This window comes from Exophiala viscosa (genome assembly GCF_022695815.1).
Source record: "Exophiala viscosa unplaced genomic scaffold EDD37scaffold_3, whole genome shotgun sequence".
NCBI classification, from domain to species: Eukaryota; Fungi; Ascomycota; class Eurotiomycetes; order Chaetothyriales; family Herpotrichiellaceae; genus Exophiala; species Exophiala viscosa.
The window spans coordinates 221,005-245,479 of record NW_026944355.1 but is presented as its reverse complement, the minus strand read 5'-3'; the positions used below and the strand labels follow the sequence as shown (position 1 = coordinate 245,479).

The window sequence follows — 24,475 nt, the reverse complement described above, 5'->3', positions numbered from 1 at the left end:
CATACTGCAACCGATCTTCGAGGCGTGTTGGTATATAACTTCACCTCACTCCCACCTTGATTTGGCTTCTACTTTCTCGCATTCTCCATTTCCTCTTATTCCAGCGTACTTGTGCTTGTGCCTGCTTGCATTCTTGTCTGCCCTCCCAGCGTCGAACAGCCCAATATGTCGACTCCGATTCCCCAGCCTCCAACGGTTCCCTTTTTAGGGAACGTGCTGGACATAGACCCAAAGAATTCCATGCAGAGTCTGGTACATATAGGCGAAAAATATGGTAAGTAGTCCCACGAATATAAATGAATGAATGAATTCAGCTGAATGGAACAGGCCCCATCTTCAAGCTCACGGTTCTTGGTCGAGAAAGATATTTCATCACCTCCGCAGATCTACTGAATGAACTATGCGATGAGACCAGATTCTGCAAAGCGGTCTCAGGAGCTCTTCAGCAAGTTCGCAATGGCGTCGGAGATGGACTTTTCACTGCTTACCACGGAGAACACAACTGGGAGGTGGCTCACCGAACACTGGTGCCTGCATTTGGCACCATCGGCATTCACGACATGTGTAAGTTCTTTCTCGCAAGGAAAGATATCGATCTGACTTACCCCGTAATAGACGACGAAATGTACGACATTGCTACACAGTTGATCGCCAAATGGGCCCGGGTAGGCCCTGAGCAGCAGATTAACGTTACCGACGACTTCACCCGCTTGACCCTTGACTCGATAGCGCTCTGTGCTATGGGTAAACGTTTCAATTCGTTTTATTCGGAAAAGATGAACCCTTTCGTTGATGCTATGGTCGGATTCCTACTCGAGTCTGGAAGACGTTTATCACGAACGCGCATCGAATCGCTCTTCAATCGATCAGCGGACAGGCAATATCAACAGGACATAGCCACAATGAAAGCGGTTGCGGAAGAGGTCATTGCTCATCGGAGAGCCAACCCTGTCGATAAGAAGGACCTGCTAAATGCGATGCTGTTCGGCAAAGATCCCAAGACAGGAGAACGGTTGAGCGACGAGAACATCATGAACAACATGATCACGTTCCTCATTGCAGGTCATGAGACAACATCAGGCCTCCTTTCTTTCACCTGCTATCACCTCATCAAGAACCCTGATGCTTTGAGCAAGGCTCAGCAGGAGGTGGACACTGTCGTCGGCAAAGGACCCGTAACCTATCAGCATATGTCCAAGTTGCCATATATTGAAGCTGTCTTGCGGGAAACTCTACGTTTGCAACCAACTGCACCGGCGTTCGCGCTTCAACCACTCGAGAATGTTTCCGGACCTGTTGTTATCGGTGGAGAGTATTTTATTCCTCAAGATGCCTCGATTGTTGCACTCCTTCCCGCCATAGGCAGAGACCCCAAAGCGTTTGGGGCAGATGCCGATGAGTACAAACCAGAAAGAATGTATGGCGATAACTTCGCAAAACTACCCCCAAATGCTTGGAAGGTGAGTGCATCATAAGGAAGTTGGAACATTCACTAACAATTACAGCCGTTCGGCAATGGAGCGAGAGGATGCATCGGCCGACCTTTTGCCTGGCAGGAAGCCATCTTAACTCTTGCGCTGATCCTCCAGAATTTCAATATCAGAGCTGATAACCCCAGCTATCAGCTTCAAATCAAGCAGACCTTGACACTCAAACCCGACAATTTCTTCATGCGAGCATCGTTGAGAGAGGGGATCGATCCTGTGCAGCTGGAGCGGAAGATGTATGCTGGACTCGAGGTCGACGACGCTCGTCATAAGCCGAAAGCTGGCTTGACCAAACATACTCAATCCAGCAAGCCCATGTTGATTCTGTATGGATCGAATTCGGGTACCTGTGAGGGACTTGCCCAGAATCTAGCCAGCAACGCCGAAGGACGAGGGTTTGCCGCCAGTGTGAAGACACTAGACGCGGCTGTTGACCTACTGCCCACCAAACAACCCGTTGTTGTGATCACCGCTAGTTACGAGGGCAATCCGCCCGACAATGCTGCGGTCTTTGTAGAGTGGCTGAAAAAAGTCGACCCTGAAAAGGTCAAAGATGTGACCTTTGCAGTTTTTGGCTGTGGTCACCACGATTGGGTCGCAACATTCCAAAAAGTGCCGAAACTCATCGAATCCGAGCTTCTCAACAAAGGGGCGAGCCCACTCACAGGTCGCGGCGAGTCTGATGTGGGCGGAGGAAATGTCTTCGATGACTTCGATTCCTGGCAGGACGAAAAGCTCTGGCCGGCACTGTCGGCAGAGTCCGAGCCTGCAGAGGTTTCCGACGGTCTGGAAATGGAGCTCAGTACCACTGCCCGGGCATCTCATCTTCGGCACAACGTCCAGGAAGCTCTGGTCCTTGCAAATGAGCTTTTGACCAATCCGGATACCCCGGAAAAGAGACACACCGAATTCAGGCTACCGACCAATCTGACCTACGAAGCTGGCGACTACCTTGCCTTGCTACCAGTGAACAATGTAACAACCATCTCCAGGGTGCTGCGACGATTCGGTCTTCCTTGGGACGCAGTGATGACCCTTCGTAGAGGAGCACATACGACCATCCCTACGGAAACCGCGATGGCTGTCACAGCCGTTCTGGGAGCCTACGTCGAATTGAACAGCCCTGCAACAAGGAAAAACATCCTCACGTTGCGCAAGTATGCTGGCGACGACGAGCTGGCCGAGAAACTGGCATCAATCACCGAGCAGCTATCAGTGCTTCAGATCCTCGAGAGATATACGGGCCTCAACCTCCCGTTCTCCGTGTACCTTTCGATGCTGACACCGATGCGCATTCGTCAGTACTCGATTTCATCAACGCCATTGGAGGATCCGACCAAGGCAAGCATCATTTACTCGGTCGTGGACTCGGGCGCAGGCCATCTGGGCGTTGCCACGAATTACCTCAAACGTCTGCAGCCGGGCACGACGGTCCAGCTCACGATCAAGAAATCTCATGCATCATTCCACCTGCCTCGCGATAGAACCACGCCGATCATCATGGTCTGTGCTGGAACAGGACTCGCGCCGTTCATCGGATTCGTGCAAGAGCGCGCCATTCGGATTGCCACGTCCGGAGCCAAGAGCGAGGACTTTGCCGAAGCGATTTTGATTGTGGGCTGTCGTTATCCCGATAAAGATCGGATATATGGCGAACAATTAGCGAAATGGGAGGCCGAAGGCGTCGTCAAATTGTTGTATGCTTATAGCAGAGCGCCGGACAAGTCGGACGGCTGTAAGTATGCCCAGGATAGGCTGTGGCGTGAACGCGAGACTGTCAGCAGGTTATTCGATGCGGGTGCAAGGGCGTATATCTGTGGAAGCAGTTCTCTGGGCAAGGGAGTCGCGGATGCTGCTGCGAGGATGGCCATCGACGGAGCACGGAGAAAGGGAAAAGAATACAGTTATGAACAGGGCTTGCAATGGTGGGAACATCTCCGAGGTGAGAGGTATGCGGTCGATGTCTTTGATTGAACGGCAATTCAGCAAGCTCTCATGAATCGGAGAATTTTGTACAAGGATATAGGTATCTACCACAAAAGGTGTTGACGTTGGGCAGTGATCTTCCTGTCTGGCAGGTGAACCCACATGTTCTTGCCCATTCTCTTGCGTAACGCTTTCACCTCCTTTTCTGCCTGTTGTCTCGATCTCGTCTTCTCTTCTTTCAACACCACACTGATGCCTGTGTTAGGAGGCCTTAGCATGTTGACCCTTCCACGCGCTCGGAACTCTGGCTCCATTCCGTAGGGGCCCTTGTTCGTCCACGCTTCTGCGACGTAGATGTCGGTCTCATTGGGGTTCACGCCCTTCTTGAGAGCCTTCGATGGCCTTTGGGTGGGGAGGGCTCGAGTTTGGCTCGGGTCTTGACCGACAACTGCATCCTCGCTAGCACTGACGGCTCCCAGTCCCATCCCCTTCATTACGATGGCCTCGTTGCGGGCCTGGAGTAAATGTTCGTGGACTTCCTTGGCCACCTTTTTCTTTGAGAATCTCATTTGGAGGATTGCCTCGGCGATAGGTTTACCCGCAATCTGTCGAGCGAGGGGAGCCAGCTTCTTCATTGAAGTTTTGAAGAAATATGAGCGAGATAGATGGCTTCGTTCCGACCGTGCAATTCTCATCTCTTTGTTGGGCCGGCCCCGCCGTCTAACGTCGCGTATGACCATCCGTCGTTGCCACCGTGAGCGTGCAGTAGGACGGGGATTGAGGGCTATGGCCATGTTTTCGGGATTGCGGTCTTCAAAAGGATTGTCCTCCACCGCGGTCTTGTCGTTGTCGACCAGATCCCGACCGAACAAACTTGTAGGAGCCAGCGCTCCATATCTGAAATTCCGCTCCTGATCGATCTTCTCTTGTGCTCGCTTTTGGGCTGCTCGATCTTTTGCTAGTTGTAATCGTTGCTCCGGCGTCAGTGCTTCAAGCGTCGATGTTGGCGCAGCCAATTTTGCCTTTTTATCGGTCTTTTCTTTCAATGCCGTGGGTGCGCGGCATATCGGGGAGGTGTGCAATGATCGCTCAGACCGGAGGGAGAGTGTGGACAAGCGGGTGTAAACATCAACGATGGTTGCGGATGAGTTGCGACATGGTCGAGCTTTCATCTCGTTAGCTTGGATCATTGGCCGCAGTTAGGGATGTAGTACTTGCCTTGACAGACTCCTCGGAGTGCAAGTCGATGAGGGCCCATGGTGACCAAGGTATAGCCCGTCGACAGGAAAGGACTTGGGTCGAGCTGAATTGAATGTTCACCTACGGTCATTGAATGTCAACCATTGGCACTGCATACCTAGGAAGGTCACGGATTTCTCTCGATCGCGAAGTGAATGAAGCTTGGCACCGGAAGAGTGAACCCGCCCGGCAGACCATTCCTTAATTGAACCTTTCCTGCAACAGCCTAAAAGGTTCTCGACCCTGCCTGCATCTGCATCAAAGGTCATACCACACCAGGCCGCGTCTAGTCCTTTGACGTACAACCCGCTCGCTCGGCTTTCAGACTTGAACTTTCGTCTGTGTATGCATGCGCAGGAAACAGTCACTTTAATCCCCTCAGCTGTTTGTTCTTCAGTCCGCGCTCGCCGCGTCTTGTGTTACTGCCCAGCGACCACAGAAAAGTCTTTCAGAAAACCCTCTCTCTCTCATCTACGAGCCTTCGCTGAGTGGACCAGCACACGAGGTCCAGCTCGATGGCCTCAACTTTGATCGTTCAGAACCGTCATTGTGTAAGAGTTGGAGAAGACATAAATCGACGATTTTCCACTGAAAGACCATATCTTTGAACAGTGATCGCGCACAGTCATGGACATCAATTCATTACTCTCTCCTTCAGAAACGCCGCGCTCAATTTCCTTGACGCCAGGCTCGGAAGCTCCTGCGAAATCACCTTTCAAACATGTCCAGCGGTCGCATTCGAACGCAGGCAGCCAGCCTACTGCAGGTTCGCCGTTGTCTCGGTCGATCCTTCCTCCGTCAAGTATCCCGGCTCATGTGAGAAGCCCATCACAGCAACCCGCATACTCGTCACCCCTCATAAGTCCTGTTCCTGCCGGACCCATGTCAGGCCAGTTCTCACGGTCTTCATCTACACAAAACATGGACACTCTGGCGGAGCTTGCGCCGAACCAACCGCATTCGAGATCGACACCGCCCGTCCTCACCAGTCATGATTCCTCCGAGAGCCAGAAATCGCCTGCCGGCCTATTCCCACGCCTCACCTCCTCAGGTGCAACCTCGAACCCTCGCGCGTCATTCGATATCGCCATGGTCGAGACACCGAAGCAGGTCTTACGAGGCGACTATACCGAGACCTCGCTGCCGATTGATTCACAAAACAGACTGTCAGTGTTGGTAGGACATGTGCTGGAGACTCCTTCGTCATTTATCACGCACACAGAGATCATCAGTATCTTGCACCAGGGCTTTGTCGATCATATTTACCCGTCTACAAATCCGAATGCTCGCCGGGATCCCTGGACATACGAACTGCTTAAGGAACTGAGACAGGCCCGCGAGAATTTCGACAAGCTATATGCTGTCGGCGAGGACCAGTGGCTGGATTGGCTTCAGGACGAGAGCATCCTCGCACAAACAGCGGATGAACGAGTTGACGTCGTCAACAAGTGCCGTCGAGCCGTGACCGAAGAGTTTGGCAGCACCCGGTTATGGGTCACATTTGGCGAGTGGGTTTCGCATTGTTATCGATGGGCACTCGAAACCCCTAGCGATGCCGAAGGAGACGCCGGCGTGATAGAACGGTCAGTGGGGCGTGAAGTGTTTGAATGGAACCTGGTTCTCGACACGTGGACGGAAGCGGTCGAGAGCACGAAGCACGACATGGCCCATAGTCATGAAGTCTGGGACAAATACATGACTTTCAGATTTGGAGATACCAGCCAAAAGTTGTCCTCAACCGACTCCACAGCTGCTTTCGACCTCTTCCAAGCTCGACTGCGTGTACCACATGCCGAATGGCAACAGACCTTTCAGACGTTTTCCTCTTTTGTTTCTGCAAACATACCGGATCAGTACGAAAGCATTATGGCTTCCAGCCTCAAAGACTCTGTGGGTGCTAAGGAGATTTGGAACGACCGAGATGCATATGAAAGTACACTGCAAGAAGCGCAAAGGAGAGGTGATCAGACCTTGGAGTACTCGACTTTCGACCAGTATATTGTCTTCGAGCGCAGTGAGGAAGAAAAGGCGAGAAAGCCGCGGAATGCGAAAGCAAGACGTAATCAGAAAGAGCCCGCAAGTGCTGGCTTTGACATGGTCGCTTCTTTGTATGCTCGCGCTGAGCTCCGGTTCTCCTCAACCGTTCAAATCTGGGAGGCTCACCTAGATTACATGTTGGAGAGATCCAAGATTGATGTGCTCGACCTTTTGGCACGAGCCACGAAACACTGTCCCTGGTCCGGGTCATTGTGGAAGCAATATCTACTGGCGTCCGAGCTGAAAGCAGAAGACGAATGTGATGACACCGCCAAGATCAAGGCATTCGATGAGACTGAGAAGATCAAGCACCAAGCTACCAGCACTGGGCTATTGGATGCTGCCGGCATTCATGAGGCGCTGATAGTCTACGACGCATGGTGTGGCTATCTCTTAAGACGGACGAAACGAGCTGATGCTGTGGAGGAGGATGCAGATGTGGCCGAAATGGGCATAAGATCTTCTATCGAGGAGGTGCACAGCCTTGCGTCCAAGCAAGGTCTGTTGCCGAGTTTCGATACTTCCTTCATGTTGCAGCGGAAATACGTTGAGTATCTCAAGTCTCAGCGGCGATTTGACAATGCCAGGGCACAATTTGACGATCTCATTCCCGAGTATGGCACGCACTATAAATTCTGGTTGCGTTTCTACGAATTCGAACTTCAGAAGTCGGTGTCCATGGCCTTCATCCAACAGACTGGCCCTGATCGACTCGGTTCTTTGTCCTCGGCTCCTTTTGCAGTCGGAGTCTTGAAACAAGGTCTTCAGTATCCAGGTCTTGACTATCCGGAACCGCTTATCGAAGCACTGGTGAACCACTGCGAGGATTATGAGGATGCAGATGAATTGCAGAATGTGCTGGTTTTTGTACGAAAGATACGGAAGGAGATTGTCAAGAAATCTGAAGAAGCTCAGCAAGCAGAAGACATCAAAGAGCAGTCACGAAAAGCTGAAGAACAAGTTGCGAATCGAACCCAAGAGGTGGCAAATGCCCTTCATATCGGAAAGAGAAAACGTGAGGATGAGTCTGAGGAACCAGACACAAAGAAGCGGAACAAAAGTTCTGATGGAGTGGAAGATTCGATCGAAGGCTCTGCTGGTGTCGAAGATCAACTCAAGCGTGACCGCGAACACGCTAGCATTCTTGTGCGAAACCTGCCCTCGAATGTGGCAGATAAGAAAGTGCGACAATACTTCAGCAGCTGTGGCACTGTGAAGCACGTGAAGATGCTGAATGAGGAGAACAGCGCTGTTGTTGAATTCGAGGAGGCCGAAGCTGCAACCTTCGCTCTTTCCAGAGATGGTAGAGAGTTCGAAGGCTCCGAGATATCGGTTGTGCTCAATACTGGATCTACCTTGTACGTCACAAACTACCCTGCTGTAGCGGACGAGACATACATTCGAAACCTCATGGGTAAGTACGGCGAAATCATCAATGTACGGTTTCCGTCACTTCAGCGGAATAAGAGGCGCAGGTTCTGCTACGTCGAATTCAAGCAGCCAGGTGAGGCGCAAGCGGCGACCGAATTGGACAACCAGGAGATTGAAGGACTGCCACTCGTGGTCAAAATCTCGAATCCGACAGCACGCAAGTCAAGGGACGAAAACACGGACGAAGGCCGAAAGATTTTTGTTGGCCACTTACCGTTCAAGGCCAAGAACGACGATATTGAGAAACTGTTCTCGCAGTATGGAAAGCTGGAAAACATTCGAGTTCCTCACGATCCCAAGAACCAATCCAGAAACCGAGGCATCGCCTTCCTGACCTACGCCACTTCAGAGCAGGCCCAAGCCGCGGTGGCTATGAATGGGCAAGAGTTCAAGAGGAGACAAATCACCGTAGAGCTGACTTCTGAAGGCGGCAAGAAGGCTTCGAGGACCGGTTCTCTTCGCTCTAAATCACCTTCGGTTGTTGACGGCGATATGGATAAAGGGTCCAAGCCACAGCGCGATCCCGCAGCTGTCGAAGACCGAAAACAACGAACGGTGGCCATCTGCGACGTGCCCGACACGGTCAATGAGAGCCGAATCAAGGCAATGGCTGAAAATATTGGCCCTGTACGAAAAGTCGTTCTCAAGACGAATCATCAAGGTGCTATCATCGAGTTCGACCAGATCCCTGACGCTGGCCGTGCTATGATTGAGCTGGATGGTCATGAGATTGACCCTGGTCGACGCATCCGAGTCACCACGGAGAAAGAAATGCTCCAGCAGAAGGCAGAGCACAAGCAAGAATCGTTCGTCAAGCGTCCCACTGCAAGTCGGCCAGCGCCTGCTCCCGCAGCCGGTGCGGTCAGACGTCCTATGCAGCCTGGCGCTCGAAAGGGTGGGAACCTCGGTCAAAGATCTGCCTTCCTGACGCAAGCAAAGCAGCAAAGTGATGTTGGGACAAATGGCACGTCAGGTGAGGGAAAGAAGACGAACGGCGATTTCCGCAATCTCATGAACAAAGGATGACACTCGGTCGATCGATTGTAATCAAGAAGAATGGAAAACAAGGAGCAAGTGTGCTGACGATGCCCAATGCCCCTCAGCAAAAGTTCTCCCTTGTTGGTATCATGCCAACATATCATATTTCTGCTGTACAATAAAAAGCGTCTTGAGTCATTAATACCATAGTCAAATAGTATGCTGCGAGAAGGGAGATTTTGAACGATTTTTCTCTTCCACCCGTTCTGTACTTAACTACTGTCTAAGCTTCGGCATGCCTCTTTACAGCGTGATGCGTTCTGTTGTCTCGATCTTCTCCGGATAAGTCAATCCATTTTGCTTTCGAACTTCGTCCATGACCTCCATGATAAGCACCGACTCGTCGAGACTCTCGTACTTGCCTTCCTTCCTGCCTTCCAACAAGGCCGTAGCAGCCTCATCGGCCTCCCAGAACATGCCATGGCCCTCGCCCTCGGCATTCTTCTTCGCCCCAAACCCATTGTACCAACCACTTCCCTGACCGGGCCCGGGCTGCGGCCAGTTCTTGTCATCAGTCGTCCCGTCCTTGAGAACGAGTCGCGTGCGAGTAGGGCGGAAAATCGGTGCCCACACCTGCATTTCACCTTTTGTCCCTTGAATGCGCACGGCGGGGCCGGCCGTGCCTTTGCCATCGATGTCGTTAGAGGTTCGGAAGCCGCCTGTGGCAGTGGCGTGCATATCGCCTCCCTCTTGAGGGTCTCGCGGGAAAGTCAGTAGAATGGTAGTCAGCTCGTCGGCGCCCGTGACCGGGTACCTTTGCATGCTGGAAAGAACGTGCGGTGGCTTGCGCGTTTTGGGGTCTTGAGTCAGATACAGGGTCTGGAAAACCCATGTCAAGCTGTAGATGCCCGTATCTAGCAAGATGCCGCCGGCTAGATCTGGATTTACCATCCGGTGCCCGGTGTCGAACGTTTCCTCGGGGATGACGCCAAAGGAATTGTCGGCGGACACACGGATGACTGTGCCCAGTTTGCCGGAAGTGATGGCCTCGCGCACGTAGATTGATAATGGGAAGTACCTGGTCCAAACAGCCTCCATGAGAAACAGACCTTTTGCCGGGCCGTCTCGACGAGTTTCTTGGCTTGCGCTGCGTTGACGGTAAAGGCCTTTCGCAGAGGACGTTCTTGCCGGCTTCCAGGCAGAGCATCACATTCTGGTAATGGTGCGAATGTGGCGTCGCGACGTAGATTATGTCGATGTTGTCGTCCTTGACAAGCTCCGCGTATGATCCGTACGGTTTTGCGGAGGCAGGAGCACCGACTGTCTTCAGGAACTCTTGCGCTCGGGAAAGGCTGGATGAACTGGCTGCGGCGACAACGGCGTGCTTGACGTTCTGGACGTTGCGTGTCGCAGGATCGATTTGGAGGTCCTTTGTGAATGTCTCGGCAATGCCGCCGGTGGCTAGGATACCCCAGCGAGTTTCTTTCGGTACCATTCTCTGCTTGTATTTCGGCGCTTATTTTGAGTCGAAATGATGTGGAAGTTGGTGAATTTATGTTTGACGTTATCAGGAACCCCTCATATTTTGTGGTTTTTGCGTGATCACGATGATGTGGCTTTGCCGCAAACAGTACTCGACCCGCCTTGGAATAATTGGTCCCGAGAGGTCCATGACCAAAGTGTCTGTACATTTCAAGACATCTATCCGGATGATTATCCAGAAATCCGAGAATTTGTGTTGGGGCCAGTTGGAGGTTGACGGTGATCTCTCCGTTGTCGTGACCGGGCTGTGATTGTGTCGCGCGTATCATTCGTTCGATTCTGCGACCAGACTTGCATTGCTGGCTTTGGTATGAATGCATGCTCCAGACTCTTCTGTCAAGGTACCGAACCAGATTGACATGGGCAACTGCTCAATCGGCGAGATTGACTGCCCATTGCTCCGTACCAAGTGAGAAATCCCATCACAACTCCTGCTTGACGGCATCTGGGTTGTCCTATCAGACGGCCAATTCAGGAGTCAAAAGTTCCAGCATTCCCTTGGTCATTCCGGCCTGCTGCGCCCGTTGCACTTCTTCCTGCACTCTTTCGCGCAGCTTCTTGACCTGTCTGGCAAGCGTTTCACTCTCGGCCAGATGTCTGGAGTACAAATCCATGAGGTTCATTGATACTTCCACGCACAAAGGCACGAAACTGGTATTTGTGATGTTTCTCCAGACCCAGCTCATAATGGGTTGGAGTTCATTCTCGGATCGGTCATCGAGAGCAGCACGCAGCGCTGACCGGTATCGAAGGGTGTTGAGGAGAGTGACGATGGTAATCTTGTCTGCGGATTGAACTGCGATATCCAAGGCTGCACGATATCTTCCCTTGTGCAATTCCTTCTCCCAAGGAGCCAGCTTTTTCTGCTTTCCTCGCACGTTTCCTTCGACGATGATGTCGGCATCTTCACCGGCATATTCTCGGCCTCTCAGACGTCTCTCTAGCCCTCGGGGTCGCTTCTTGGCCTGCTTCTTGTCGTACTCTTCGATCGTGCCAGCAATCAAGGCTTCCATCTGTTTCTGCCTTTCCCGCTCTTTGACCTTCTGCTCGCCGGACAACCGGGTTTTGATGCTCAGCTGTCCTGTAGACATACCCACCACGACGTGCTTGTCTTCTCGGGGATTCCCAGAGGCAATGACAGCCAACGACAGAATGGGGGAAGGATATTTTGAGCCGGCGACGACATTCCACCCAGTAGTCTCGAAGACTTTCATATGCCCATCAAGTGCTCCGCTCACAACTCTCGTATCATTTGAAGCCAGGCATAAGGATGTCACTGTCTTTTGGTGGTTCTTCATCATGTGTAAGGGTCTGCCTGCGACAATGTCCAATACCGCGATCTGACTCTCAGCTGCAGCCAGAATGGCTGTGCCAGATGGCATGCAGAGAACGTCTTCAACCGAAGCGATATGTTTGAATGTCATGACCGACCCATTCGGTGTGCGAGGATCCCAGAGTCGAACGGTCTGATCATAACTGCCTGAGACAAGTAGGTTGCTGGATTGACCAGGGAGGAACGCGCCTGTTCTAACGTAGTCGTGGTGACCACGGAAGGTCTCGACGCTGGTTTCGCTTGGGAGGTCCCATAGTCTGACCGTCCTATCATCGCCACAACTCATAAGAGAAGTGCTATCTCTGGGATTCCACTTGACGCTGTGAACCGGCTGTTTCTGCTCTTTCCATGTCTTCAGGATGGCTCTGGAGTTCACGTCAAACACTTGAATGGCGCCTGTCTCGTCTCCTGCGGCAAGTACTCGTCCATCGTACCGCGCTTCGCCGCCGTAGGCTGTATCGTCGAACCGAGTGATGGTCTTGAGGAGTTTTCGTGTCTTCTGGGAGAACAATTGAACTCGAGCGCCAGTGGTGACGACAAAGAAGTCGGCAGGGGTCTGTCCAGCCGATACTGGCTGTGGCTGCGAGATGTGGGTTACCGCATGCTTGGTAGGTGATGGGACGTTCACTGGTGACCTAAAGGTGCGCCAATATGACTGCTCCGGAGTGAGTGATGAAGGCCGCGCAGGTAGCTTGACCTGAGCGAGTGGCTGAACCTCAGCAGCCATGTTGAGCAATTGGCGACATGAGATGCATGGGCAGGAATAAAATCAATGTTGTTTCGCGGGTCACTCACTGATTTTCTGAACGGCGCAGGAAATTTTTGGGCAATTCTTATCTAATCAGCCGAGATTATGCCGTTGATAAGTATCTCCTTTTCGCAGTCACTTCAACTTCACACGGCTTTAATACCTATAGAACCATTGGAGCCAGTCTCCCAGGTCACTTCGAGCTCACTGCTGCTTGTATCGTGCTTAATGCTTTCACACAATACGTGACTGTCGGAACAGTGAAGCAAGGCGCGTGTCCTTCGATTGGCGGTCCAAATATGAGTATCAACCTCAGTGAAGCGTCTTATGATAATGCAGCTAATATGCTGGAAGTGACTGCAGCCACTTCATTTAAGTTAAGTCCTGTTTGACCATTTTACTTACACGATGTTACTGTGAGTTGACACGAAAGAAACAAAAGCCAAGTGTGTCGTCACAAGTCGGGTCGCTCTTGTCACTTTGTTTGCTAAAGATCAATATAAGGCAATCGTACAACCCAGTGAACTTCAACACCAAACCATAACCCCCAGGGAAGTGTGATGCACCAGACGAAAAGCATCCCATATTCCTAGTTTCACAGTTTCATTTCATCGATCGATCATCGTCCTCCCAGGGTCTTCTTGGACATTTCTAACCACTTGGAAACCGAGTATCCATTAAGATGCAGGGCCGAGCATGGCTCAGTCTTATTCACATACTGCTCATCACCACAGTCGTTGCAATCGCCACTCCAGTCAGCGTTGTCCGCCACCCCAATTACAATGCCAATGTCACTCGAATCAGCGTCCACCACAACCCCAATTACCATGCCAATGGCACCAAATCCCTCGTCCACGTCTACTACAAGTATGGTACCACTCCCATACTGCCCGGTCCGTACCATCGAGGTGACGACGGGATCCTGAGAAAGCGTCAGGAGGATGGCACCACGGGCGTCGTTACGGCGGATGATCAGGAAGATGACATGTATTATACATGTCCGGTCGAGATCGGAACTCCGCCTCAAACACTGAATCTGAACTTTGATACCGGCTCCTCAGATACCTGGGTGTGGTCCACCGCTATTCCAGAGACTGAACTTGCCTCCACCTCCGGTGAGACGCTCTTCGATCCTTCCAAGTCGTCCACCTTCCACAACATGCCGGGAAGCACATGGCAAATCCGCTATGGTGATGGTTCCTCAGCCTCTGGAACCGTCGGAACAGATGTTGTCAAAATTGGGAGCATCACAATTGAAGGCCAGGCTGTTGAACTGGCTAATCAACTTTCACGACAGCTCTTGAACGACTCAGTCGCCAACGGCCTTCTCGGTTTAGGGTTCAGCTTCATCAACAACGTGATACCAATACGTGTCCAAACCCCTCTCGAGAACATGATCCTGCAGAACGACATTCCCACAAATCAAGAGCTGTTCACCTGTTATCTAGGATCGTACAAGGATGTCAATGATCCGGATGGAGGTCGGTCCTTTTACAGTTTCGGCGACATTGACGAGTCGGTCATACCCTCTGGCCAAGAATTGTGCTACACCCCGATCAACAACACCCGTGGATTCTGGATGTTCGATTCACCCTCGGTAATCATCAATGGCGAACAGTATGATCTTCCCAAGTACCAGGCCGTTGCCGATACTGGGACTACCTTGCTCCTGCTGCCCGACGAAGTCTGCCGTCAGTTCTACGGCCAGATACCCGGTTCCGAGTACAGTGAAGCCGACCAAGGCTGGGTGTACCCTACCAATACATCACCTAATGATCTTCCAGACTTCTCCGTCGCCGTTGGCACTTGCCCGATCACCATTGACAAAGAGCACATCGGTTTCGCACCAAGCCTAAAACCGAATATGACCTTTGGCGGCATTCAGTCTCCGGGAAATCTTAAGTTCGGCATCTTTGGGGTTATCTTCTTGCAGAACGTCTATGCGGTAAGTCATGCTGCCCTGGTCATCTAAGTACTTTAGCTCACACTGTTTACAGGTCTTTGATGGAGGGAATCTGCGCTTTGGTGTTGTACAACGTGCTGATCCTACTCCAGATGGCCCGCAATCATAATGAGCGTAGACAAGGGATGTGCCGGATCCGGTTCACTGGTGACAGCTGTCAATGTCAGCCGGCTGTCGCTGAAGATTGCCTCCTGATCTGCTAAGCAGAAGACTGGTGTGGTCGACTATGAAGATTATTCCTGTAGTATCGTACCTGCAATTGTCCATGCTGCCACGACGAGGTTCGCATTGGTGTACCAGGTACCTTATTCAGACCTTCTTGTCTACCATGCTCGTTCAGCGTCACTATTCGGTTGCTGAACAAAGGGTCTTCGACCCTGTCAATACTCGGCAGATGAGAACTGTCAAAACTGTCAGTCATCTCCTTCCCACGACCTTGACGTTCCTGGGCTTTCCAGAACCTAGCTGAGGTGTAACCATCTGCCATGATCCTTCATTTGAGCGCTCCAGATCGTGTCAGTCGCGAGTATCCTAGCGCACGTCTGTGTCCCGGGATCCATCCCCCTTTACTATCCCGCACTCTTGCGTGGCTGTCTACCCTGTGCATACGTACTTGTAATTCTTATAGCAACTCCTCGACCCTTACCATTAGTTCTCTCCACAACGTACTCTACGTCCAGTACTGCCGTACCTCATCAATTTTGAGCCATACGTGTTGAAGAAGATGAACGTGCAAAGGGAGGCTCCTCTGTCCTCTACTACTCAGAAGTAGACACGACCGAGGCGTTTACATCTTCCTGCCGCGGCACATCAGTTCGAGCTTTCAGCCACAATGAGGAGGTCTGCGGTGTCTTTGAACCAGGCCCTGGGGCTGATTTTCCTCATCATTTGCTTGATCATCACCACGCGACGAGTCTATGAGCAGCAGTACTTCTCCAGCTTGCTCAGTAGTATCCAGCAACAGGATGAAGCAAAGGAAGTACTCCTGTCTCCAACCAGGACAGACGGAGTTTCGACATCTAGCGAACTTACATCCTCGCAGGTTGTATCTCAATCAGCACCAGTAAAAGCATTGGAGTCTCCACCAACAACACAGACACCTCAGCTGGAGACAGCTACCTCCAACACGATATCCTCAACACAGGTCATCGCTGAGTCAAAATCAGACGCCTTATATACGCAAACATCCTTTTCAGATGCGACGACATCAACCGCCGCAGTAGATTCCATGCCAACAGAGGAAGCGTCCTCGGCACACGGACCTGTGAATGGATGTCCCGAAAAGACAGGCGATGAAGGACTGTTCGCGCAAGCGACGCCATATGTGCAAGCCATCATGAACTCCAGCACAAACTCCAGCATGTATGACATGCCGCGACTGGAGTGTCCTACCATCAACGTGGAGCGATATTCCCATCTGGCGCTCGGTGCCGTTGCCCCAGGAAAGCCACGATATTTCTTCGCCATAAACCTCTTCCAGTCGGTCGCCATCATGCCACAATTGCTAGCTTCGGCGGTAGAGGTCATGCGATTCCTTGGGCCAGAGCTCTGCGCCTTATCCATTGTTGAAGGACGATCAACGGACGGGACATTTGAGATACTCAAAATGTTAGCTCAAGAGATGGAAGCACTCGGTGTGAGATACTTTCTGTCTTGTAACGAAAGGAACCCATGGGGAGGAGAGACCGACCGCATCTCGGCTCTGTCAGAGCTTCGCAATCAAGCTCTGGCGCCGTTGACACACCACCCCGGGCGATATGACATTGCGACAACCATCATCTTCTTGAACGATATTGCACCGTGCTCTGAAGATATCTTGGAGTTGATCCATCAGCGCACCGTGTTGGAAGCGGACATGACTTGTGCAATGGACTGGATCAACGACGGTGTTTCCTTCTATGACATCTGGATATCGAGACAAATGAACGGAGAAATGTTCTTTGAAATCCCCCAAAGTGGTTCCTGGGAATTCTCGAAAAACCTGTTTTGGAATCATTTTGAGAGCCGGTCGAGATACAAACAAGGGAAACCAGTGCAGGTCTTCTCCTGTTGGAACGGTGCCGTCGCATTGAATGCGCAGCCCTTCATGGAGGGCAAAGTCGACTTCAGATCCGCTCACAAAGGAGAGTGTTACTTTGGAGAACCCACTCTGTTGGCTAAAGATCTGTGGAAGTTAGGAAATGGACGTATCGCGATCATACCAAAGGTCAATCTAGGATACTCGGTCGAGGTTTCGGCCAAAGCAAAGGAGTTGCATGGATGGGTTTCCAAACAACCTGGTAAAAAGGGCACGGACGATACAGGTCCTACAGAATGGCATGGGCTTAAATGGCAAGAGAAGCCTCCCGCGTCGATTCATTGTGCGTCGATTGGCACCAATCCAACATGGGAAAAGGGGTATTGGGTACCTTGGGACCAAACACTTCGTAGGAGATAAAATGGGGAGAACGCACGGCCGACCTTGTTGATATTCTAGTGAAAAGCAAATAGCGGGCGTATGGAGTAATCATTCGAGCATCAATGTGGATGTGGGATGCTTGGAAAGAAGGAACATGTAACGATTATCAAGAAGTAGAGAAAGGTTTGAAAGAGTAAGTAGGTTTTGAAGACCCACGTGATTCTGCTCGCACCAGAATGAGAAAATGGGTTTTGTGGCTTCCTACGAAAACAAAAAGAACATTACACAACTCATGATTCGAACACAGGCCATTACTCGAGAATTGTTGTTTCCACGCGAATGGCAAAAAAGCAAAGCGCTCATCATGAGCAATGCAATAATGTGTCCAAAGATTGATAAATGGAGCATTTTGGGCGTAACCACGGCCATCTCTGGTAAAAGGCAAGAAATGGATTCTGCTATAGTTCGTCCCGCTCCAACACAAAAATTTCAGGTTCCAAAAATATATAGACTCTTTTTTTTAGTCAGCACGTGATATAGCGGCTCCCTGTAGTAACCCCACAGCTGCTGTTCTACGCCGGACCCTTCCCCGCATGCGCATGTTGTTCGGCGTAGACTTCTGATATAAGTACCATTTATTGATCGCTCACTACCACGAGTCGCCTTGCGTATATCTACGAAAAGACGCGTGCAGACGTCCGATTCGACAAGTAAACATGGCAGCCTGCATATTCTGCAAGATCATCAAGGGTACGATTGACTCGACCGAAGCACTCCAGCGCCATTGAATTTCAAACAGACTGATGTATCTGCAGGTGACATTCCCTGCTTCAAGCTGTTCGAATCAGACAAGGTCCTCGCCTTCCTCGACATCCAGCCTCTGAGCAGGGGACACGCTGTATGAGTTTCACGCACCCGAAAGTCTGCAGACCAACGGTCATTCATGCTAATCTTGCGCCCAGCTCGTCATCCCGAAACACCACGGCGTGAAGATCACCGACATCCCCGACGACGCCCTGACCGAGATACTACCTGTCGTCAAGAAGATCGCGGCGGCAAGCGGGGCGGAGAATTACAATGTCCTACAGAACAACGGGAGACTTGCACACCAGGAGGTTGACCACGTTCATTTCCATATGATTCCCAAATCGAACCAGACCGAAGGCCTGGGTATCGGGTGGCCTGCCACGTCGACGGATATGGATGCGCTGAAGAAGTTACATGCTGATTTAAAGGCGAAGATGTGAAGAAACCACGACTGCGCAAAACACTGTACATAGGGTCAAGGAAGCGCGTCTGGCAAGAGCCTCACAATTACGATAGATGTCATTCCACTATATGACCACAAGCCCAACCTCTGTACGGCCGACAATGCCTCTTCTCGATGGTGCACTTCACGTTGTCATTTGCAGGATCGCTTTGTCATTCTCCGATCGTGGTCCTCCGAGCGTTGAATCGAAACGAGGGCATCCCGCCTCAAGCACGACCTCGGTGTTTATCAAAACCAAGTTCTTCCTTTGAACCATCAGATATATCCCAAACGCTCAGGATGCCGGCCAAATGTCCCTCTCATTCTGAACGCCGTATACCATAATGGTATCCTGGGCTGCCAAACCCCGTGCTCGATCATATGGACCCTTCCTCGAACGCGTCCATCGCCTTGCGCATGTTTCTGGAGATGCTCATCCCACACATCTGTCGGCCCAAACTTTCTCATCTCGTTGGGGCCTCAATCGCGTGATTCTGGCCGAGTGCCCTACTTCCGTATTGTCTGGCTGAGTATCCTCCCTCGGGCCTTTGCTCGGCCCTGGCGTGCTTCCTTTCGATCCAACAGTGCTGGCAAAGTCTGACTGGGCAAGCTGTCCAAGGAGGGCTTGCGATGAAGAAGACCGTGGGATCTGGTTGAGGGCGATCCATTCTCTTCTGACTTGACTTTTTCATTTTCCTAACTATACTCAAGGGAACGCTGATCTATGAACGGGAAGAATTAATAAGTTGTGAGGTGAGAAGCGAGCATAGAAACGGGGTTATCCTCTCCACCCCCGAAAAATGAAAAGTAAGCATGCAGGTGGACGGTTTGGGAAGTCTTTGGAATGTGTCTAGACATGCAAGAAAGAAAGCTCGTGTTGCGGGCCTTGCTCATTGGGGAGAGCCGAATAGATATTCGGTCTGCTGAATATGTCTGCTAGGCGGCTCAGCGTCACTGTTACCGCCACGTCCACGTCCACGTTCGCTTAAGCGCCGGGCATGCAATCATGCATCGGCCGTTCAGTATATTACATATTGACACATAAAGACCTTTTTCCTGCTCATTCCATGAATGATATCAATCGACATCATCCGCACTGGTGTCCGTCTTTGATATATTCGACGTGGGCGCAACGGCTTGATTGCTTCCCTTTCCATGTGTGGGTGGGTAGAAGTTGATCTTGCCATCTGGGGATATCATACCAGTACGGTCGTATATCGTCCTGGCACGAATGTACTTGTCCAACTTCCAGTAGTTCTGATTCAAGCTCCCGGCAAGGGCGTTTCTTGTTTCTTTGATCTTGTCCGCATCGGGTCCCATGCCTTGTGCAATCCATTCAAAAGTCTTCTGCTGGTACTCTAGCACCTCGTTGTGCCTTTCTGTTTCCAACTCTTTTCGTGGGGCTTCCTCCTTCATGGCATCGTTCTCGCCAGGTATCGGATCCACATACTTATACTCCCAAGCTTCTTCACCGTCCAGCTCCTTGATGATCTGAGACTTGGGAATGAACTTCTCCAGATCATGCACGTCAGATGTAAAGTGAACCTTTCCAGCAACAACAGGATCGAGCCAGCCTCGAATGATCTTCCATACGCCCTGGAATATCCAGGGCGATTTATGTACAAGGACCGCTCCCAACGACTCCGGATAATTCGCTTCGAAGACTTTAATCATGAATTTGACGGGTGTATAATCCATATTGGCCATGCTGAAATGAGTCATGTCGAATACTATACACTAAGAGTGGAAGTCAGCTTGTCCGTCCGCAAAATGTAAGGGTCAAGGTACTCACAGCAGTTTCCACCGGAGGCCTCAAAGCAAGCCTAGCTGTTTCAATCACATAAACCGTATATCGTTCCAAACTCCGTTCTGTCTGTTCTCCTCCTTTGTGCAACCTTACTCGGACAAAGCACAACGGACGTCCTTCTTTATCTGTGCCATGTAGAAAGCTCTTTCCCATTCTCAACTGAGTAAGGAAATCCGTGCCCTCTCTTTTGACTGCTGGATCGGAAGACTGTGAGTCTTCAAGCGCACCACCTTCTCCTCGCAAGATGATATCGTCATCAACGTGCTGCTCTTTACTTCGCCATCGCATTGTAGACACCAGCATGACTAGCGCCTTTTGGACATCCCATTTTCGCGCTCGGAGAAACCGTAATAGGAGGGCATCTGGATGATCGGCTTTGACCATACTCCAGAAGGTGGCACGTATGGACTCGGGGTTCTGAGTCGCAATTATATCCTGAAACTCTTTATACTGGCCGTATTTGTCATCGGAGTCGGCATGGTGACTGGGATCTTTGGTAGGAGTAGCCGATCCATTGCTTGAATCCTTATCCTTCTTCTTGAACAGACCCAACCGCTTCTTGCTTTTCTTCTTATCTTTACCATCTACCTCAGATATCGATTGCGTGTCCTCATCAGCCAGAGACAAATCGGCGACGTTCAAATGATGAGGGTCTTCAACTCCAAATATTTTCAGTGTCGCGGCCCAAAATTCGCGTAGTTTCGCTTCTTGCTCGGGCGACAAGTTGCCGAGGTGTCCAGAGGGGACGGGCATGTCTGTATAGAACGGATCGTAGGTGTCTCCTGGTGGGGTTGCCAAAGTGCGATGTGTGAGGTGGTCGTCGTGGCTGTCGTGTGCCCCGCTGGACTTTGGGCGTATAAAGTAGTCAAGAGCGATGGCGCTTCCAAATGCGATTGCAATAACGAGAATGTATGATGATGTAGATGCTTGGACTGGTCGTGCAAATCTCGGCGTACTGTACAAACTTTTTGACTGGGTCAGAGAGGCTGGGTGCGGGCGTCGCGAGAAAGCCTGTAGTTGATGGCAGATGCTGAACCTGCGCAAGACAGCTGGCTGCAATTTCCTGGGAGCCGCCACACGAAGAAGTGATGGGACAGGCAGAAGCTGACAAGCGCGCTGTCGCATGTAGAAAAGCAGCTACCGCAGAATGATGAGGTACTCAATGCGTGCTTAGTTATAATGCCGAAGCAGCCGTGGATACAGGTCTTTCATGCAAAATGCAGCACCCCCAAATGCCAGCCCGCGTCTTCGTAAGCGGGCGGCAACTCTTAAGGCCGGGAGATGTTGTCATAACGCAGATACGAGCATGCACTTATGTCATCATCGTCATCAATCATCCTTGAGTCTAAATACAAAGTAACAACGATTGAACGTCAGTTCCTGATGTTCACGACAACCATGGAGGCGGGGATTTACAAGTAGGAGTACTATTGTGCAAGTGAACATCCCAATACCAATTTATCCGTCTTATGTGGCCCTGTAATCTGGCGCTCTCCAGGCTTAATGTGTGCATCCCAAAAGTCCAACCCACAAGGCTGCAAGATCAGGGGCTTGAGGCTGCGGTTTCGCACATGGAACGTTGTTGCTCACAACCCTCTCGCCTCAGAACCGGCTTGCCCAATACCCAGTCTCGTCAATCCCTGCCTGGATCGTTTCATTTGCGAACAATCTTGATCTCAGTCCATCTCTACTCGTACCTGGCAACGTGTTGCACACCCCAAATTCGGTCGAGCCCGAGTGTAAGGGATGCCTATCGCCTGTGATACTGGCGCGTTCCTGTTATTCTTTTGCTGTATTCGGTGCGAGCAGCGTCGATCGGCGAGCAGATGTTGCGGGCTCTCCATGAAAGCGACCCGCGCCAGTGCGAGCCCGCTTCCCACTCGATGCAACTATCCCATCCAATTATTGCCAAAGCGATGTGGGAATCAAGAGGTGACTGACCGACTGATAGAAGTCCGGTGCAGTAAAAACACGCCCTCTCGCTCCCGAAACGGACTCAATTAATGTTCATTCGGTAATTCTTGCCCTTATGCCTTCTTGTCGACGACTTGCTCAAGAAAATTCTTGGAGAACCGATTGACCTGCTCGTAGACAACCTCAAACCCATTGTCGGCGCCGTAGTAAGGATCGACAACCTCTTCGGCCTTCCTTTTGCCGCCAAACTCGCCAAACATCATGACCTTGGCTTTGCTCTTCTCACCTTCGCTGTCTACCTTTCGTTGCAATCGTTGCAGATCTCTCAAATTGTTGGCATCCATGGCAAATATGTAGTCGAATGTCTGAAAGTCTTGGGTGTCGATTTGTCGCGCACCATGATCGTAATCCGTAATGCCGTGTCTTCGAAGTGTATCCATCGTTCGAAAGTCCGGAGGGTCCTGTACGTGGTATGCTCCCGTGCCCGCTGAATCGATCTCGCCAATTCGAGGATGGGTTTTGGTGTGAGAGCGGAACACGCCCTCTGCCATAGTGGAGCGACCTTGTAACACGGTCAGTGAGCATATGGCAATTCCATCGAAGAGCTTACAGATGTTGCCGAGGCATACAAAGAGCACAGAGATTTTATCTGTCGGTGTAGCCATGGTAGATATGGGCTGCGAATCGGCAGTGACGAGATACCGCTGTTCGCTCAGTCAATGTTGGGTTTCTTGTTGACCTCCGACAAATGTATAGTCGCCATTTCAAGGCGACAGAAAGAGTGGTAGGCAGACCGTCGCTAGGATAGAGAAGGGTTGGAGGATGTTTCGCAGAAGAACAGTCGACACCGCGTTGAATGTAAGCCCGAAGATTAACCAGCGCGTTGGGCCAGCTGTGTTTATCTTATCGTGAACAGCCGCAGCCTTGGGGCCCTGGGGTGCCTAGTAAGAGCCTTGTGACACCTAATTACAGAGGATCTAGCTACTCACGGAAGACCTATCACCCCTTTTATTGACTTCATATTTCGTTGTCAACGACCTTCTTGCCATACAAGCCTGCTCAGCCATGCGACCTTTTCGAGGATACAGGCCGCCTAGGAATACTTCCACACAAATTCTATCAATGCCTTGTCGACCACTTCAGGATGACTAGAGCTCAAATAGTGCTCGCCGCCTTCCACGACTTGCAACCTTGCGTCCGGTGAATTGACAAACAACTTGATCTCCTCTTCAGCATTGGCGACCGAGTACGCCGCATCATTTGTCCCGTGCAGCCATAGAATAGGACATTGGACTTCACTCAACCTCCCGTGAAGCCCGTCTCGATCTCGGAGATTGACAGTGACTTCTCTGAGACGTTTTCGTCCGTCATCGCCGCTGTAATTGCGTTTCATCTCCTCGTGCCACCACTTGGCGGTCTTCTGGTCAATACCTTTGCCGAAGCCGACGTAGATAGGGAACACCCGGAATGACTCAGGCATCACAAATTCTGGGGTCGGTCTCGTCGAGCTGAATTCCTGGATCGGTCCTCCAACGGTGCCCCAGGCATCGAAGTTGCCCAGCTTCCTCGTGCGCTCACTCTCATAGTCCATGCTCGTACCAAGGGGAATAATGCCAGCAATGCGGCCAGGTTGATGCAACGCCATGCGCACCACGATCCAGCCTCCCTGACTGGTACCCAGCGCAAACACCTTACCTTTAATCCCCAAAGCGTCGAGCACTTGGAGATTCATGATCGCCGTGTCCCAGTAGGTGAAAGTATCGGAGCTGGTTCGGGTTTTGCCGTGACCCAGAGGTTCGATGGCAATAAGGTTCATTGCGTCAAGGAGTGCCTCATCCGTGAATTGGGCTTCATACAGAGCCGAGGTCATGGTGAAGCTGTTCACAAGGACACAAGTCGGTTTTGATGCGTCGTATGGTCGTGGCTGCACATAGGCGGCGTCGGTTCCCCAAAGGTGCGGGACACGGACGGTTTTGATGCTCGCCATGGTGACGAGTTCGTCGCGAGTCGACTTCGAGCGAATCGGCAGGTGCGATGATGTATTCAGGTCGGTGGCAGGCTTTCAAAATAGGCTGTCTAAAGCAGCAGCGTACTGGAAGTCCTCAATCTACACCTGCATAGAGCCAATATGTGCGCCACTGCGAAGACTTCCTGATGAAGACCATTCGACCCCGTCCGCTCCTCTTCCCCGCGCCCCACCCCTTTCCCTTGGGTAGACGTTGGAGTCGCCGAGGTCGGTCAAAGGGTATATCGGCTTCTGACCAGATCATTTTCGGCGGCTTCGATGCCTATTGGCCTTGCTGCCGATAGACCTATGGCTTCCTGACATGAAGTCGAGACAAGAACATATAAGGACACTTAGAGCCAAGCAGAACTCAGACTATGCTTTTATTTGTCGTTGAACAAAGGGCAGTCTAGCGAGA

At 51.3% G+C, this 24,475-nt stretch overlaps 11 protein-coding genes across 11 annotated transcripts; 5 read left to right on the top strand and 6 right to left on the bottom strand.

The window, feature by feature from the left end:
* The first annotated feature begins 65 nt into the window (after positions 1 to 65).
* EDD37DRAFT_310728 (cytochrome P450) lies at positions 66 to 3,720 on the top strand. Its single transcript, XM_062811326.1, has 4 exons — positions 66 to 274; positions 328 to 564; positions 616 to 1,460; positions 1,506 to 3,720. Exons 1-4 carry the CDS (start codon positions 166 to 168, stop codon positions 3,459 to 3,461), a joined length of 3,147 nt encoding a protein of 1,048 aa, XP_062671498.1. The 5' UTR covers positions 66 to 165; the 3' UTR covers positions 3,462 to 3,720.
* Positions 3,518 to 4,585, bottom strand: EDD37DRAFT_607204 (ribosomal protein L22/L17; the record flags this gene model as incomplete). The annotated part of the gene is made up of 1 exon (XM_062814958.1): positions 3,518 to 4,585. The coding sequence occupies one exon, from the start codon at positions 4,583 to 4,585 to the stop codon at positions 3,518 to 3,520; it is 1,068 nt and encodes a 355-aa protein (XP_062671497.1).
* Positions 4,586 to 4,847: 262 nt separating this feature from the next.
* EDD37DRAFT_310702 (nucleolin) lies at positions 4,848 to 9,273 on the top strand. The gene has a single exon (XM_062811325.1). The coding sequence runs from the start codon at positions 5,280 to 5,282 to the stop codon at positions 9,144 to 9,146; it is 3,867 nt and encodes a 1,288-aa protein (XP_062671496.1). The 5' UTR covers positions 4,848 to 5,279; the 3' UTR covers positions 9,147 to 9,273.
* A 128-nt stretch (positions 9,274 to 9,401) lies between these two features.
* EDD37DRAFT_678715 (dimeric dihydrodiol dehydrogenase) lies at positions 9,402 to 10,978 on the bottom strand (the record flags this gene model as incomplete). Its single annotated transcript, XM_062819658.1, has 2 exons — positions 10,208 to 10,978; positions 9,402 to 10,176 (listed from the first exon to the last, which is right to left on the bottom strand). The coding sequence occupies exons 1-2, from the start codon at positions 10,591 to 10,593 to the stop codon at positions 9,402 to 9,404; spliced, it is 1,161 nt and encodes a 386-aa protein (XP_062671495.1). The 5' UTR covers positions 10,594 to 10,978.
* Positions 10,648 to 12,755, bottom strand: EDD37DRAFT_310684 (protein kinase). The gene has a single exon (XM_062811324.1). It carries the CDS (start codon positions 12,698 to 12,700, stop codon positions 11,099 to 11,101), a length of 1,602 nt encoding a protein of 533 aa, XP_062671494.1. The 5' UTR covers positions 12,701 to 12,755; the 3' UTR covers positions 10,648 to 11,098.
* A 503-nt stretch (positions 12,756 to 13,258) lies between these two features.
* EDD37DRAFT_310661 (aspartic endopeptidase) lies at positions 13,259 to 14,838 on the top strand. Its single transcript, XM_062811323.1, has 2 exons — positions 13,259 to 14,666; positions 14,719 to 14,838. Exons 1-2 carry the CDS (start codon positions 13,404 to 13,406, stop codon positions 14,791 to 14,793), a joined length of 1,338 nt encoding a protein of 445 aa, XP_062671493.1. The 5' UTR covers positions 13,259 to 13,403; the 3' UTR covers positions 14,794 to 14,838.
* Positions 14,839 to 15,291: 453 nt separating this feature from the next.
* On the top strand, positions 15,292 to 17,407 carry EDD37DRAFT_625147 (cryptococcal mannosyltransferase 1-domain-containing protein). The gene has a single exon (XM_062816214.1). It carries the CDS (start codon positions 15,517 to 15,519, stop codon positions 17,119 to 17,121), a length of 1,605 nt encoding a protein of 534 aa, XP_062671492.1. The 5' UTR covers positions 15,292 to 15,516; the 3' UTR covers positions 17,122 to 17,407.
* Positions 17,408 to 17,705: 298 nt separating this feature from the next.
* On the top strand, positions 17,706 to 18,452 carry EDD37DRAFT_625145 (hit family protein 1). Its single transcript, XM_062816213.1, has 3 exons — positions 17,706 to 17,832; positions 17,898 to 17,980; positions 18,045 to 18,452. Exons 1-3 carry the CDS (start codon positions 17,799 to 17,801, stop codon positions 18,327 to 18,329), a joined length of 402 nt encoding a protein of 133 aa, XP_062671491.1. The 5' UTR covers positions 17,706 to 17,798; the 3' UTR covers positions 18,330 to 18,452.
* Positions 18,453 to 19,408: 956 nt separating this feature from the next.
* EDD37DRAFT_648072 (CRAL-TRIO domain-containing protein) lies at positions 19,409 to 20,891 on the bottom strand (the record flags this gene model as incomplete). Its single annotated transcript, XM_062817969.1, has 2 exons — positions 19,409 to 20,068; positions 20,124 to 20,891. 2 exons carry the CDS (start codon positions 20,889 to 20,891, stop codon positions 19,409 to 19,411), a joined length of 1,428 nt encoding a protein of 475 aa, XP_062671490.1.
* A 1,274-nt stretch (positions 20,892 to 22,165) lies between these two features.
* EDD37DRAFT_648071 (phosphotyrosine protein phosphatase I superfamily) lies at positions 22,166 to 22,717 on the bottom strand (the record flags this gene model as incomplete). Its single annotated transcript, XM_062817968.1, has 2 exons — positions 22,166 to 22,614; positions 22,663 to 22,717. The coding sequence occupies 2 exons, from the start codon at positions 22,715 to 22,717 to the stop codon at positions 22,166 to 22,168; spliced, it is 504 nt and encodes a 167-aa protein (XP_062671489.1).
* A 324-nt stretch (positions 22,718 to 23,041) lies between these two features.
* On the bottom strand, positions 23,042 to 24,449 carry EDD37DRAFT_625139 (Alpha/Beta hydrolase protein). Its single transcript, XM_062816212.1, has one exon. It carries the CDS (start codon positions 24,037 to 24,039, stop codon positions 23,146 to 23,148), a length of 894 nt encoding a protein of 297 aa, XP_062671488.1. The 5' UTR covers positions 24,040 to 24,449; the 3' UTR covers positions 23,042 to 23,145.
* Positions 24,450 to 24,475: the final 26 nt, after the last annotated feature.